General features: G+C 38.7%; 1 protein-coding gene across 2 annotated transcripts in view; it reads left to right on the top strand.

The window, feature by feature from the left end:
• The first annotated feature begins 804 nt into the window (after positions 1-804).
• The window catches only part of LOC149220199 (serine/threonine-protein kinase STY46-like), a 432,848-nt gene continuing 418,103 nt past the window's right edge, over positions 805-15,549 (top strand). Inside the window, exon 1 of one of the 2 annotated variants that reach the window (XM_089384695.1) lies at positions 805-1,473. In XM_089384695.1, coding sequence (XP_089240821.1) covers positions 1,265-1,473 — 209 coding nt within the window. In that variant the 5' untranslated portion in view covers positions 805-1,264. The remainder of the gene's footprint in view (positions 1,474-15,549) is intronic. The other variant, XM_089384696.1, reaches the window with a different exon arrangement.

Here is a 15,549-nt window from a genome sequence, read left to right as displayed (position 1 = left end):
CCTTCGGGCAACGATTTGACTGCTAAGTCTACGAAAACATACATACTCTACCTCCCTCTGGTTTTGAACCCACGACCTCTTAGGAGGAAACACATGCTCTTAACCATTAAGCCCACTCTTATAGACGCATCTTAATTCTAGATCTACCAAAAGTTCAGGGGATCAAACATTTTTTTGGTGCAAGCTTTTCCTCAAATTTTACACTCAAAAATAGGTTTGCGTCTTCATAGATTTGATCATTCTCAGTGCTTGGTAGATCGAAAATTAAAATGGATCCACACTAGTTTTAATAAACCAAAATTGATTTCAAAAAAAAATTAATATCCAAAAGGAGTTGGAAAAGGCCAAAAGAAGTGTGGGAGGAAAGAGTATGTATTTTTTGCTCTTCCGAAAAAGTGGAAACACAAAAACATTTCATTTTAGAATGTGAGGCCTTCAAAGACAACAAAGTTATGCAGATATTCTGGCAGTGAGCTCTTGGGATAATCTATTCAACGAGCGATTTGTCAAAAAGCTGGAAACGTTTATGGTGAGACTTCATAAGAAAATAGCCTAATACCAGAGATGAAAAAACAATCTACCCCATATGCTTAACCTCGTGAACATTAAAATAATTTCTTTCTTTCTTTGTGAATCTTTTTTTAATTAATATATTAATATAATTTATTTAGGATTACCATTCATTTTTTTCCGGTAGAGGCGGCATTGAATTTTCAAGTATGGGGAGGATCTCCTTCAACATATCACTTCCAAAATTTTGACGCTGAGTGCGATAAACCTCCATTCATTTACCGAATAAAAGGTGCTCTCATTCTTGCAATTCTTTTGTGGACAACTCACATTCTTTTGTCTTCGAGCACAAGGAATTGGTCCTCAAGATCACATGCAGAAATTCCCCCACAGCCCAACTCTTCCCATTTTAGTTTGTCTTTATATAATGGCTATTTACTAACTTCATTTTTTTCCATATCATGGCTATCGCCTTTTCCAGTGCACCTTTCTTACCTATAATGGTGGTCCTGCCTCAAGGCCTCGTCCATCTTCTCATTTTCTCACGTACTTTGTTCGTTTCAAGCAAACCGTTCCCTTTGAATGGGCGTTGACAGATATATGATATCTTATCTTACTCTGCAAGCCCGCCTGCAGTGTGGGGGCGTTCTAAGCGCCTGAGGGGTGGGATCTCTTTCGTGCTCTTTCTTGGTTTTTATTTTTTATTTTTTATTTTTTCCTTGGCATCTGGATCTCCAGTTGATTCCAATAGGAGATGGATGGGCATGAGCAAGATACCCTGGACGATAAAAACATGTGGGAGACCAGCAGAAATGAGGGCGCAGGAGAGAATACACCTGCACCACAGAATAATGAGATATGGCAGGAGGTTCACAAAAAACTCGCTCAAACTCAACATGAGGCAGTTAAGAATCCCAACTTTGCAGAACATCTGCAAGCCCATTTTAACCGGTTACCTGCCAGGTATTGATTCTTTACACACTTCAATTACGATGATTCTGACCATTGGCTGTGCCTACTACATACACACCCAGGAAAAATATATAGAGATTCATGTATTTCTTTTCATACATGAAAACACCGAATTTCACTATGGAATGTTTGAAATGTACTACTGCACTAAAGCTATTCAACCCATCACTAAATAAATAAGAACACAAAAACCGCCCATTTTATTTATGTAAGTATGTAACACCATGGTAATTGAATTTGCGACTTCCGTTTCCAAGTTCCTCTTGTCAGAGTGGCAGCTTCAAATGCAAAGAATTAGGAAGTGAGACAACATACTACTTTCATTCAGAGATGAATTCAACTTTGCGGTAGGGTAGATCTAAATATAAGGCTTGGTGATTGAATGATGGCTTTCTGACTGCTCGATCTCCTAACTTTAAATTGTCTGGTCATTTCCTGTTCCACCAGACCATGACCGTTGCATTAATCATTCTAACCCTTTTCCCATAATTGTGACATTCACCGACATGCAAGAACCATCTCCTCCCATAGACCTGAAAACAAAGTGCTGAGGGGTGTTCCATTAAAGCCAAATTGATCATGTGGACCAGAGAAGGCACCTGTACCTTTCACATGTACCCTACATGATGCTTGTACCCTGCACCTCTGCCCTGTATCTGTACCCTGCACTAACGTATGTAACCTGTAGCAGCGACAGTACTATTCCCCTTCCTCTAACTTACTGCGATCGATCTTGACCTTGCCTATGCCGTGCATATTTCTGATGATGGTCAAACCTCCAATCAATTAGTGACCTATCCTTGGGGTTTATGTATCCTTACTCTACGATATCACTCAGGACACCTAACACAAATGCCTCTCTATTATCCTCATCATCATGCTCATTTCACAAATTTGGATGGATTCTATTGAGCGAAGTCCTCAACTTCTTACATCCCTTCTTTTAATGAACTGGATCTTCACAGGAGTAGCGAAAACTTCTTTGACTTCTTGCTATCCATGCCACTGCCATCTATGATCACCTTGCCTTCACAATTGGCACCTATAGCCTCATCTTAAATATCTTTTTCTTCGAACTTCAAATGTTCTTGTTCCTTCTGCAATAAGCATACCATGAGGTTTTGAAATCTTATAACACCTAATTTCATTGTGATGTTGATGGTTGAGAATGAGATGCATTCTTGGTAAGATTTTAGTATTCTATTCCAAACAATTGGCACCAGGTCTTCATCTTTCATAGTCACACCAATAGCATTTAATTGGTAATGGTTACAGATCCTTTCAGTTTTTTCAAATGGTTAGTCATCCTATATTCTTTCATCAACTTCAATACACCCAACTCATGTTTTAGATGCTGGAGGCTGTTCAAGTTTTATGCTTCATACATTCAGTTAGCTTTTCCTAGGCATTATGGGCATATTGCAAATATTATTATCATCTTTATTTTCTGGATTAAAATCCTTTTGGGTTTTTCTTAATGCATCATAATTTTTCCAAAGGAAAACCTCGGGGAAGCCCAAGGGCTGCTTCACCACATTTGTGGATGGCATCCCTTATAATCCAGTGTGCCTCACTCTTCGAACCGGGCAATAGCTGGCATGGTCCCAAAAACATTGGTGACAACCTATTGAACTAATCCCTTGGGCTTGATGAATCATAATTGCCCACAAATTTGGTTTCTTTAATAATTACTAAGCTCTACAAATCTTTGAATTCTAAGACATGCACATCTGTGTTGCCAAATACTATAGTTATGTCCGTTTAATTTGTGTGAATAAGTGAAATGTCCACTCAACCCAATTATGTTTTTTTCCATTTCAAATAAGGCTAGTTGTCATTTTTTCCAGTACAATTAAGGCTGGTTGTCATTTTTTCCATTATAAATAAAGCCTACTTATAATTTTTTTCCCACAACAAAATAAGCCCGCTTATCATTTTTTCCAGTTCAAAATAAGCCTATTGGAACCCAACTTTAACTCCTAGGTCAATAGAACTCCGCAAAAGTAAAAATGGGTTCCAATCATAGATGGGAGTGAAACTAGAACAGGAATCTAACGTACTCTACGTAAGTCAAGCCTAGCGATTTAGGGTTTTAACTCCCAGAGGATGGAGATCCTAAGGATGTCAGCCTTTCTACACTATGTAGTGGGATATGGAAGGATGCGAAGATAAAGTATAAGATCCCGGGGTATGCAAAGAGAGCTGCCACTTAATTTTGCTAAAAACTAAGAAAAGGAAGGGACACTAAATAAAGGTGGTCTATGAGTGCTTAAGGATTGATTGATTAAATTTGACTTAATGTGACTTGAAAAATGATCTAACTAAACCAGTGCAAGAAAGTAAAGAAAGCTGAAAAGAAATGGAAGTAATGGGTTTATTCACCTCTTTTGCTTTGGTGCCTAACTAGCCTAGATTATACTTGGGAATGTAGATAACAAAGTTGAAAGCAAATACTTTTCCTTTTGATTCCCTTACTCCCCAAACAAAGGTGATAGATAAATAGACAGATAGATTTTATTAACGTCCATGGAACCAAAGTGGTTTATGGGATGAAGAATTGCATATGTAGTAACCCATGCCTTGTCAAGGATAAAACAGAAAAGGTGCTGCTAAGTTATAAACAAGCATGACGGAAAAGCAAGGGGCTCCCCTAAGTCTGCTGTTGGACAGAGTTAGTTATTTGGTCCCCCTCCTAGCATATGTTAGTGTCTTTGGCTTTTTACCTCAACAATTTGTCTCTCAGGTATATCATCCATGAGGCTTTCCTTGCTGTGTCCTCAAGCTGCCTCCCTGGAGTATCATTGTCTAGTTGATTTCCTCCAATTCTGAGTTTCATCTTATATGACTTTATTCTGTGCAACGGAATAGGAAGTGCTACTCTGTCTCTGCCTCCCCTGAGTGGCAAACTTGGTAGATCCTCACTCCCTGTTTTTCCTTGTTCTCCTGCCACCTCCCCCCATCACATCTCAACCCATGGGAGCTTGTTCTTAGTTGAGCTAGTGTTGTTTCATTTTCCAAGGGACATCTAGTTTCAAGTAGGCTTGGATCCAGACCTTGTCCATGTGGTTGAATTGGTCAATGTAGTATTGTTGTTTTCTCTGCATATTCCATTTCCATTTGTCTCTCTTGTAGCTACCCTGTAAGTGGAATATCAGCATCTTTTGCCGTGTGGACATTCCTTTTTTACCCCCAACACTCTAGCCAATTCTTGCACTGGATTTCCAAAGTGCTCTCTCTGTTGCAAGACCTCCTTGTTGATTTTGTCGGGGATCTGTTTGCTTTCCATTTCTTTCACTCTTTGGTGGTATAAAATCAGTCTCTTTACTGTCTCCAAATCAGTTGGGTCTCAACTCGTTTATGCAAGCATGATCCCATAAGGGGTGGTGGTTTTAAGAGTAGGAAGGATGATATTATGTGTTTCTGCGCTCTCTCCCTAAGTTTTCACCTGTTTTTCGAAATACTTGGACTCGAACCCTCGCAGTCATATAACAGCATGGGAGTCACAAGTGTCCAAAAAATGGTGTTGACTATTCCCCAATCCCAAACCTCTGCTGTTCTGCACCTGTTTTAGAAGAAAAGTTGACTTCCAGCAACCTTGTAATTTCTTCCTCATGCATGTCTCCTTGCTCAGCCTTTTGTTGAACTCCAAATCAAGGTATTTTTTAGTTATTGTGGGTTTCTAGGGGTTCATTCTTGAAGTTGATTTGTGGCTATCTTGGTTTTAGGGAAAAACACACCAGCTTGGTTTTACCCCTCTTTACTTCCATTCCTACTTCACTGCCAAAAGCTTCTAGTGCTTTGAGATATTCTTTTAGGTCGTGAAGTGATATTTTTGCTAAAATGACATGTCTTTTATAATTTTATTATAAACCCTGCTATGTTGACTCCACCATTCTCATTATTCCATCGTTACAGCTTGTTGATATGTAGCCTCAAAAGGGCTGGCTGTTGATTTTTCAAGTGCAATAGATACAAGCACTAATTTCTGAAAACTGATAATTACTTCTAATGATGTAGATATTCTTTTAGCACTTCCAGTTTATCATTAAGCAATTATACTTCAGAAATTCAAAATGCACAAGAACAGTAGAGATCACAATGCATAAAGACAACACAAGATTTACCCTGGGAAAACCCACTTGGGGAAAACCCAACAACCTTTTCCTTAGAGAAATTCTTTAATTCAACAAGAGATACACCTAATTCTGCTAGTCAATATGATGGTCAAACTGACCAACAATACAATGGTCAAACCTGGTCAAACTGCCCTCTTGTCAAGCCCAACAAACTCGGCCCTGTCTGATTTGCCTAGGTCGAATTTTGGCCTCCCAGAAACTGCCCAGAGACTCAGCTCTTCTGCCCAGAATTTCGACCCTGCTGCCCAGAATATGCCCAGAAACTCGCACATGCGAAGTCAAAGAGAGATAGAGAATATGCTTGAGATGTCTTCATCCTTATTCTTCTTCTCCTTCGCTTGGATGCCCAAAAGATACTTTTATGTGTGAGTGATGGAATTGTGCCTTGTGGAGGAGGTCAAATGCCTTATATATAGTGTTATGTCTGGCTTGAATGGGTGTCCACTGGGGCCGACTTGACAAGTTTGGAGCCAAAAATTCAAAATTTTCTCTTTTGAAACCGACATGAAGAACATGTCTTATATTTTTCATTATGTATTTTAAGGGCTAAAAATATTAATTATGAAGACCGACCATAGCTACAAAATTCAACCTTGTTTAATCCTGATGCCATTACCCTTTGGAAAAACTTCCCATATGTTTTGATTTTTTCCTCAACATGTTTGTACAACTTATGTATCGTGGCCCTATAATCATCTGGGACTGCCAATTCTATGAGTTATTCACATAGTATGATAGTATTTCTCTAGGGACCATGTCAAAGGCTTTTTTAAAGTCTATGAAGCAACACCATAGCTCTGCTTCTTGGGCATCCCATGTCTTCTCTATCATGTGCCATAATGTGAGGTAATGGTTCACCATGGAATGCTTGGGCCTAAACCCTACTTGCTCTATGGCCCGCTTCTTTTCCTTTGCTGCCCATTTGCTCATTTTTCTCTGCATGGTCCCACTCGCTAGCTTGGTGGAGATTGCGTTGATCATGATGGTTCCATGGTTTCTTGGATCATTTTTCTTCCCCACTTTAAAGATGGGAAGGATGAGGTTTGTTGTCCATTATTTGGAATTTTTCCAAGACCATTTGGTTCAACAGGTTCTTTATTTGAAGATGGAAGCAATCCATGCTCCATCACTGGTGCTCTGCTTTTGTCTTGCCTATATCTTTCAGCTTACCCAAAGCTAGCTTTTTGATGCCTTCACCATATCCTTGGTTGTGAATACTTCCGTTGAGGTGCATAATTTCGGGCATTTTCTTCTTTCTGTTATGTCTTTGTACAATTTCTTGGAATGAGCCAACCATTGCTCATCTAAATTGTTGTTTACCTATCATTGTTTTTGCATTCTTAGATCCTCCCAAAATGCTTTTGGGTTCCTCTTTGCCATGTCGATTAGTGCCTCTTGTTTCATTTTGACCAAGAGATGGGCCATTATGAATCTCAATGTCCTAAGAAGAAGAACATTGAGGGCAAATAGCAACAATGGAAGCATTTTGTTTGGACTGCGTAAGCTTTTATCAAAGTGAATGAGTTAACATCCTAGCTTGATACAACCTTCTCAATGGTTTTATGCCTTTCCACTAACACCATTTTTGGTATAAGGTGTTATGTAGACAATGGAGCATCTTGACACATAACCTTCAACAAGGGCATTCAATAGGCTTCAAGAGGAGATCAACATATAGGTAGAGTTGAGTAGTGATGCCCCACACACACACACACATATATTGTAAGTAAGAGTAGGACCTTCTGTTTATATATATATATTATAGACCTGTTGAGTGGTCCCCAATGTTTGTTGACCCCTTAGATATTTTCAAATCATATTTTAGTGATCTATATATAGATGTAAGAGCATAAAGCTAATGGATCTTCAAATACCTAGATATATTGAATAGTTTTTAGGACTATTAGTGTACTAGTCTCAATACTTAGATGGACATATACAATGTTCTATGAGTAGGTGGCACGGGCAAGCACATTTCTCCCTAAATAAAATCAATGAAATTCTAAACATGAAAACTTAGACCTAGACGTATAATGACTAACACTATATTAGAACATAATAGAAAAAAATGGCTAAGCTTCTTCATAATCGAATAAGAGGGGATCTTGCGGGGTGCGTCCATTTGACAACGCCGATTTCTCCTTTATTGTTGCATAGCTATTGGCCTATCTATAGTTTGAGCATGCATGACAAGTGTGTAGGTAGCATATGTCTTCTTGAAGAGTCATACTTATTGCCCAATATTCGATGGATGTCGAGAATGTGCCTAGGAGAGAGTTATCTTTCTTGGCCTTGTTTACCATACTACATGCAATCATCTCCCAAGTATGCCAATACAAGTCAATAGTTTTGTTGTATCGAGTAATTCTATTGCGTGAGATACTTGTATTTGGGATCGGGTTTTCTATCTCTTTGTCCATTGTCTAGCTTCTAATGTCATGCCTCTACTGGAAAGCTTTGTTTTCTAGCTCCTCCATCTACTGCATTGTGGTCAGCTTATGCCTAGACTTGAACCCCTTTGCCAAATGCATAGTAGCTATGAGCTGTGAACAAGTGTCTGGATCAGTGCTGTGAACAAGAGGATGTGGTCTACCTCTTGTAGCTCCTAGTTCTTTAGCTTCTAGAGCACAACAGAGTCCACTGCCAACTCCACTGGCATCTACGTCTAGAAGGGCAGAGGAAATCAATAGCATTAGACTTTAGTTATTTGGTTCATTTCATTGTATATGACATTATGACTCATGATATGAGATACATTATTATATTTTTTGTTGATATTTTGAGGCTGAGTTGGGACTCAGGAGTCAGGACTTACTATTCTGGACATGATTCATTGTTATGTGTGATGTAGCACTAGAAATGATATTACACATCTTATATATTAGTTCTTTTATCATATTTATGTGTCAATGTATTTATTTTATGTTGTAGATGCTTTAGATATTAAAAAAATTGAAAAAAAATGAATATTTTTGTATTTTACGATTTTTTCCCGATTATTTCTCGATTTTTATGATTTTTTCCGATTTTTTTCTGATTTTTTCCCCTCACCGATAATATCCCGATGACGATAACTGCAACATTGGTCTGGATGCACTACATTGAGCCTTTGGTGGTCTTCCTCTGCTGGATTTCCTTGGTGGTGCTTTCCATATCCACAACCTTTGATCACTAGGTTTGCTAGTGTCCCCAAGTGTAGGATTGCAAGCAGTGGAGGAGGAATTTAGGGTTGTAGCATCCATGTTTCCTTTCAGACAAAGCAATGACAACTTCTCAAACAATGGATGATGGCATCCTTTTCCTCCATTCCAATACTTCTATATAACTAGGACAAAAAATGGTAAATTACATGATGCTTTCCATAGTTCCTCTTGTGTACCTTTAATCATCACAATAAATGGGAGGTTTTGGCTCCATTGGATCAAGTACAGGGCCATCATGGAGGCTTTGCTATTGTTTAGTTCATAGTTCGTCTCTAGTGCTGGCCTTATGCTGTCACTTCCATAATTAATCCTTGTATCCTCCTAGCTTGTGTGACTTTACTGAAACAGGTTTTGTCTCTTTTTTGCATGCTAATACATCCATTCCAATACCTATATAAATAGGACATAAACTAGTAAAGTCCATGATGCTTTCCATAGTTCCTCTTGCATAGCCTTAATTATCATAGTAAGTGGGAGGTCTTGGCTTCTTTGGTTCAATTACAAAGCCATCATGGAGGCTTTATTATCTTTTAGTCTCATTAACCTCCTCCATTGTTGACCTTATGTTGTCACTTCCATGATTAACCCTTGCTCTCCCATCGCCTTGTATCCTCCTAGCTTGTGTGACTCTTGTCCCTATTACCCCATTTAGGTTATGCCACATATCTAGTTGCTAGAATGGGTTCTGTCTCTTTTTGCATGCCTTTGGGTGATGTTCTTGAGCTACATGATGTTGTATATGTTCTTGGTTTGACTTAGGATCTTCTTTCAATTTCAAGTTTCAACCATGATAAATCTTAGGTTTGTCACTAAGTTGTTGTTGAAAATGTAACTACTATCAGTCTTCATAATTGTTGTTTAGCTCATGATATAATGTATTTGTCAAAAGAAAAGAAAAAGAAGAATTATTGTCAAAGAAAAATTATTTATAAGCACGGGTTCAATGCTCATTTGATTATGTTTCTATGTCAGAGCACCCATTGAGTGCTTCTAGGGTTGTGTCATGTGTCATAGTCCTTGTCATCATATAATAGACCCTCATTGGGCTTTTTGTATCAAAGAAGAAAAAATATTTTTATGTAATTTGGTCAATTATGGCTCCTCCACCAAGTTGGCCTGCCCTTTATTTAAGTCGGCATCATAAAGGGAATTCGACCACACAGAAAGACTATATATAGAAGTGCAATTCAACCTATTGTGGCATCCAATCATCAAGAGTTTGATCTGCAATTGAAGGAAGTGAGAAGGCAAGAAAGAAGACTTGAAAAAGAAGAAGAAAACCCTAGTGAAGGATAAAATACCATTTTCTCTTATTTCTAGTTCACACGTGCAAAATTCTGAGTTGTAGGAAGGGCCAAAATTGTAGGTCTGCAATAAGGCCCAAATTTTGATGCAGTAGGGCTGAAATTTATGGTTGATGCAGTATTGAAGAAGGTTAACTATTGTTGATTAGACGCTGATTGGAAGCACTGTCTTGGGAGGCTGACTTGGTGGATTGGAGGAGGTCTTTGTCTTGGTCAAGGGTCTTGGTTGTCTCATTTGATTTGGTTCTAAAGGAAGAGGAAAATTTTGGGTTTTCCCCTTGGAGAGGGGTTTTGTGCTGGCTGAGAGCCTACATCTTGTGTTCTTATTGTAACTTTTGATCTTCATGCACTTATGTTTTGGTAGTTGCTTGATGATAAGAAAATAAAATAAGACATAAAAGAAGATAATAAGAATTCAAAGAAATCACAAGTAATTGTCAAGTTAAGAAAATCTTTCTGCCTTTCTGATTTTCTAATAGTTTGAAGATCAATAAATCATTATTAGAGATCCCAACCATGAGCATGGTTGAGTTTTGGCCAAAGGTGTGTGAGAAAGTGGCTTGTAGAAGTTGCTTGCCGACCTTGTGAAACATAGTGCTTAATTGCATGAGATTGACAATTTATTTGAGTTATGGCACATGTGGTTTCATCACTTGCACCGTGAAGCATTATCGTGAATCGAGAGCATTGTAAGTCATGCCCTATGATGGCTAGAATGATCCATTATTATTCCAGCATCCTATTGAAATAGTTGAGTCCTATTGCCTTTCCAACGGGCCTTTCATTTGGAGAAACTTGGTCAGGAATAACTCAGGGGGTTTGTGGGAGGGGGAAGCGGGGTGAATCTCAGATGATGGCCTTGTTACCACTAAATCTAGCAGGTCTAGGAGAGGGAAACTCTACAAGACAAGAGCTAGACAAAGTGTTAACAATGGGGTAGAGCCCTGATGTCACCTTAGCCAAAACCCCCTGCTTTTTATGGATTTTCAGATGGGAGGAGTCCCGGTAAAGAAGGAATCACTTAAAATAGATATGCTAATGATAAGGTACAGTGTGACCCTACTAAAGCTCATTCAAAGAGAGACACACTAAAGGTACAAGGCTTCAAAGAAGCAAAACACTCTTAAAGAAAATCCCTAGAAAAGAAGGCTCAAGATCGAGGTTTTTGAGATTTTCAATGGTGATAGGTATTCAAAAGGTCAAGGCCTGAGGAAAAGGGTTTCTTACAATGATATTCAACTAAGACAAGGCTCATGAAACCCTCAAGAAAGTCCTTAAGTTGAGGGGAAAAAACTAGGGTTTCCCTCTTAGAGCAACACCTAGGGCAAGAGATTTTATGGATGAAATTTGAGTGGATGCCCACTAAATTGATTGGTTAGGTAGCTTCAACCTATCTCTTGATGTCTAGGTTCTCAAATCACCAAAAAGCCTCCTCCCCAAAATTTTGCTCCAAGCACTAGGTTTTCATCCTAGCCTTACAAGAATTGAAATTGAGAAGAGAAAATTATGGAGAAAATTTAAGGTTGATCATCAAGTGATTGGACCAGTGCCTTTTCCTATGGGGATATGGAATCAAATATGTGCTAGATAAGCCTAATTCCCTTCCAAGTAGGTCAAAATGTGATGCTTAGCTATCAAAATGTCAACAATTACCCACTTAATTGAATAAGATTTTTATGGAGAATAACATGTAATCCACTAGGAACATTCGTTACATGTTATACAATGAGTAACATATGCAATACTCAAGTAGATAGCCTTTAGAATTTATTTTCAAAAAATTAGGGCACAAATAGGCATAATCTAGAAGCGACAATTCCATACATTAGACAATTCATGATAATAATCTTCAACAATAGGCACTTACAAGATAACATGTACGATGTAGTATATCCATCCATTAGACCATGAAATAACTCCAAAGAATGTCAAAATCAACTTCCATACATCAAAATGCATGCAAGTATCTCCAAAATCGCTCACAAGAAGCAAGTGCGAATTCTCTAAGAGGGCTGAAATTCACAAGTTTGATGATGAGAGAGATCAAAAGAGGTCTCTCTAATTTATGTGTTCAATGATCTCTAATTTTAGCCTAAAATCCATTCAAGTCATAAAATAATGGGCAGATACTAAGTGAGTTACAAGCCAACCTCATAGGCAATGTAAAAACATAACAATTAACCCACAAAGAGATCGAAATGTTGACGTCATGTATGCGTAGGCCCTTCTAGGGCATGCGTTGGGCTCCTCTAGTGCTAGTGTAGAGGGCTCCAAAAATCATGATCTAGGGGTTGGCCCCAAAATTTCCATGCAAATTATCATGTGGAGCTCAGTTTTGTGTTTGGGGCACAAAATGGGTCTCATGGGTCTCCTGGTGATAAAATAGCCTAATTCTGCTCCAACGTTGAGGGCTCTGAGGATGGTGCTAGCCCTCCCATGTCTCAAGGGGTGAGACAAACCTCATCTGGGCCTCAGATCAATTGCCAAACCATGTGATCACTATTAAGTTGGCTAGGGCACATTTGTCCAGGTGCATCATCTTATGAATAATGTGGGGCAAAGTGCAGACCCCTAGGGTGCTATAGGTGCCCATGGAATGAAATGATGCTCTGCAAGTGGTAGGAGTCCCATGGCTCTCAACGCTTCACCTATAGGGTGTCATAATGCTCCTCTAGTGGACTTGGGCCCCAGTTAAGTTGCCCAACCCATGATGAAAACCACCTGCCAATCACACACAATGTCCAATGCTACATCTTCACCATTAGGTACAATAATCATTAGTGCATCTAAGTGGACCAAGCTTGTTAGTCAAGGGAAAATGACACTTTATACGAGGCTTCCCTTCCAAATTTGGGGCTTTAATCACGTAATAGTGTTACCTCCCTAGGTAGGAATGGCTAATAGACGACCCTATTAGGTGTTCCCAACCCCTAATGGGAAAGACAGGTAATGTATGGAGGGATGTGATAAATATGGAATGGGAAAATGGGACCACACTATCTCAATCAGGGTTTCCCAAGTAGTGCCCTTCCTAAAGCCATGGGCCATTAGGGGAGGTCCCACTAGACTAAGATTGAAGATGAACCCTCCCTTTAAGGTGAGGGAACAAAACCACGATCAAAACCCTTCCTTCTTCCAAGTCACCCAATAGTCCATGCCAAATGCCCAAATGAAAACTAAGCATAAGCACCCGATTGCACAATGAATAACATACATTTTGGGTCGGATTGCCCACCTTCTAACATGTGCTTTTGAAAAATGGGTGAGGAGACATACAATTGATGTAGGTGGCGGAGATAAAGTGGCAGATCACATCGGTTACAAGGTGGCTATCAGGGGCTGCTAGTTGTCGGCTAGAAGAAAATGATTAGGAGAAAATTTCTCCGAAGGGGTACCCACTTTTGGTGGGTAGCAAGCCTTGACATCTCTAATTACATTTCCTTGCCTGTCATGTTGTTGCATCTAGCTCCCTGGAGCGTTTTAGCTTTCTAACTTGGGGATTTGGTAAGATCCTCTTCTATATGAATCTTGTTGGGAAGGAAGAACAACCTTTGCTTGGCTTGGAGAGCTCGAAGCCCACTGCCTACTTACTTTAGCCAAATGAAAAGTGTAGAGTTGGATTCGAACTAGGGTTTTTCTATAGTAACATCAGGAAGATCGAGGGTATCTCAGAGGAACATGGTGCCACCCTACATGGGGTCTGTAATTGCTTGGATAACAACCTCAGAAAGGTATGGTCGAGGTGCTAAGCAGTAAGCATGCTGGAGTGTTGATTTTTAAGGTGCAATTAAGACAAAGCACAATTTTCTGCCAGACAATTACTTCCAATGATACAATTATATCGTTAGCACATTCTAGATCATTAAGCAATTACACTTTAGAAAATTTCAACATCACGGTAAAACAATGATGCACAAGAGACAAGAAATTATCTTGGGAAAACCCAAACCAGGGACAATCCCAACAATCTTTTCTTAGGAGAAATTGTTCAATTCAATCAAATGTACATTTGAATTTTCTAGTCAAAACATAGTCAAATTTACCACACCACTTTCCAAGACAAAGCCAGTCAAAGGAGAGAGAAAAATCATACTTCTATTCAACTAGTCAAATCTGGACGACAAGCCGAATTTTGGCCTTGCAACTCCCTCAAAAAATTCGGTCAAACTGCCACAGTTGACTTGCGATCAACATTGGTCAAACAAGTTTAGTCAACGTCCAAATTTCTGCTTAGAGATTCGGTCAACAATTTAGTCAAAGATGCCCAAAGATTCAATCCAATAATCAGTCAAAGATTCCAAGTCAAAGCAGCCCAGAAAATGCTAAAATCAATGTTGGTCAACGAGTCAAACTTCAATCCAAAATTTGGTGGTCAACGTCAGACTTCTTCTGCTCCTTCGCACATGTGAACTGATGACTAATTGCTCTTTTTGTGAGACACGAATTGATGCCAAGTGAGGAGGTCAAAATGTCAATATATTTGTGTCTAATCACGTGGGTTTTGACCAAGGATCAAACCCCTTCAACTAGTGGCACCGACTTGATAATTTTGGAGCCTAAATGAACAATAAAATAATAATTTGTTTTCCTTTGACTTCGTTGACTTAAATACCGACCACAGGTACAAAATTTCAACAAGATGTACCCACTGTCATCTCAACACATTCTCATCTCACTTTAGGCCTAAGTCACATGACATGAGGATACATCATACGAGACACATAAGACACAGAAATATGTGTATCCGACACGTGACACAGGGATCCCCTGGAACATGACACGTAGGACACGTTATATAATATATATTAAAAAATATAACAAATTAGTGAATTACACATAAAATATGAAATATATAAAACATTTACATGATGATGATACAAATCCAATCATACAACTATGCATATAACCAAAATATTATTGAGTGTAATCCATCTCTGAATAAAAAATACATCAACATTTTATATGGCTTGTAGAGCCCAAAAAATCATGCTACAACAAATAACTAGTACTACATATCATCAAAATCATTGCCTATATTGGGATGCTCATCATCAATATCACTCTCTAAGCATTAAAATAAGATAGAAAAAACTTAACATGCCAAATCAAGATTTTGTTTGAGTGATTGGTACATTTTTACTAGGTTCATGACAGAGAAGTTCAACAATCAATGCCACCAACATCGAGGTACATAGAGGGCTTGGTCCTCTTAATTAAATGTTAGTTCCATACCCTCATACATGACAAACTCCAATGGAAATGTTGCAATCCCCCCAATCCCAAAATCCTAAAAACTGTTATTTTTTTGCTGGATTTTGAGTGGGATCTAAAATTCTACTTTCTCCATATGAAATCCAATGAGATCAAAATTACTCCCAAACATTCTGAGTCAATTAATGGTAATGTTAAAAATTTAAGTAAAAG

The sequence above is a fragment of the Pinus tabuliformis genome, chromosome Q (assembly GCF_031772625.1).
Source record: "Pinus tabuliformis cultivar Carrire ecotype Pingquan chromosome Q, CPIR1, whole genome shotgun sequence".
Classification (NCBI taxonomy): Eukaryota; Viridiplantae; Streptophyta; class Pinopsida; order Pinales; family Pinaceae; genus Pinus; species Pinus tabuliformis.
The sequence above is the reverse complement of the archived record's forward strand: the minus strand, read 5'-3'. Positions and strand labels throughout refer to the sequence as shown.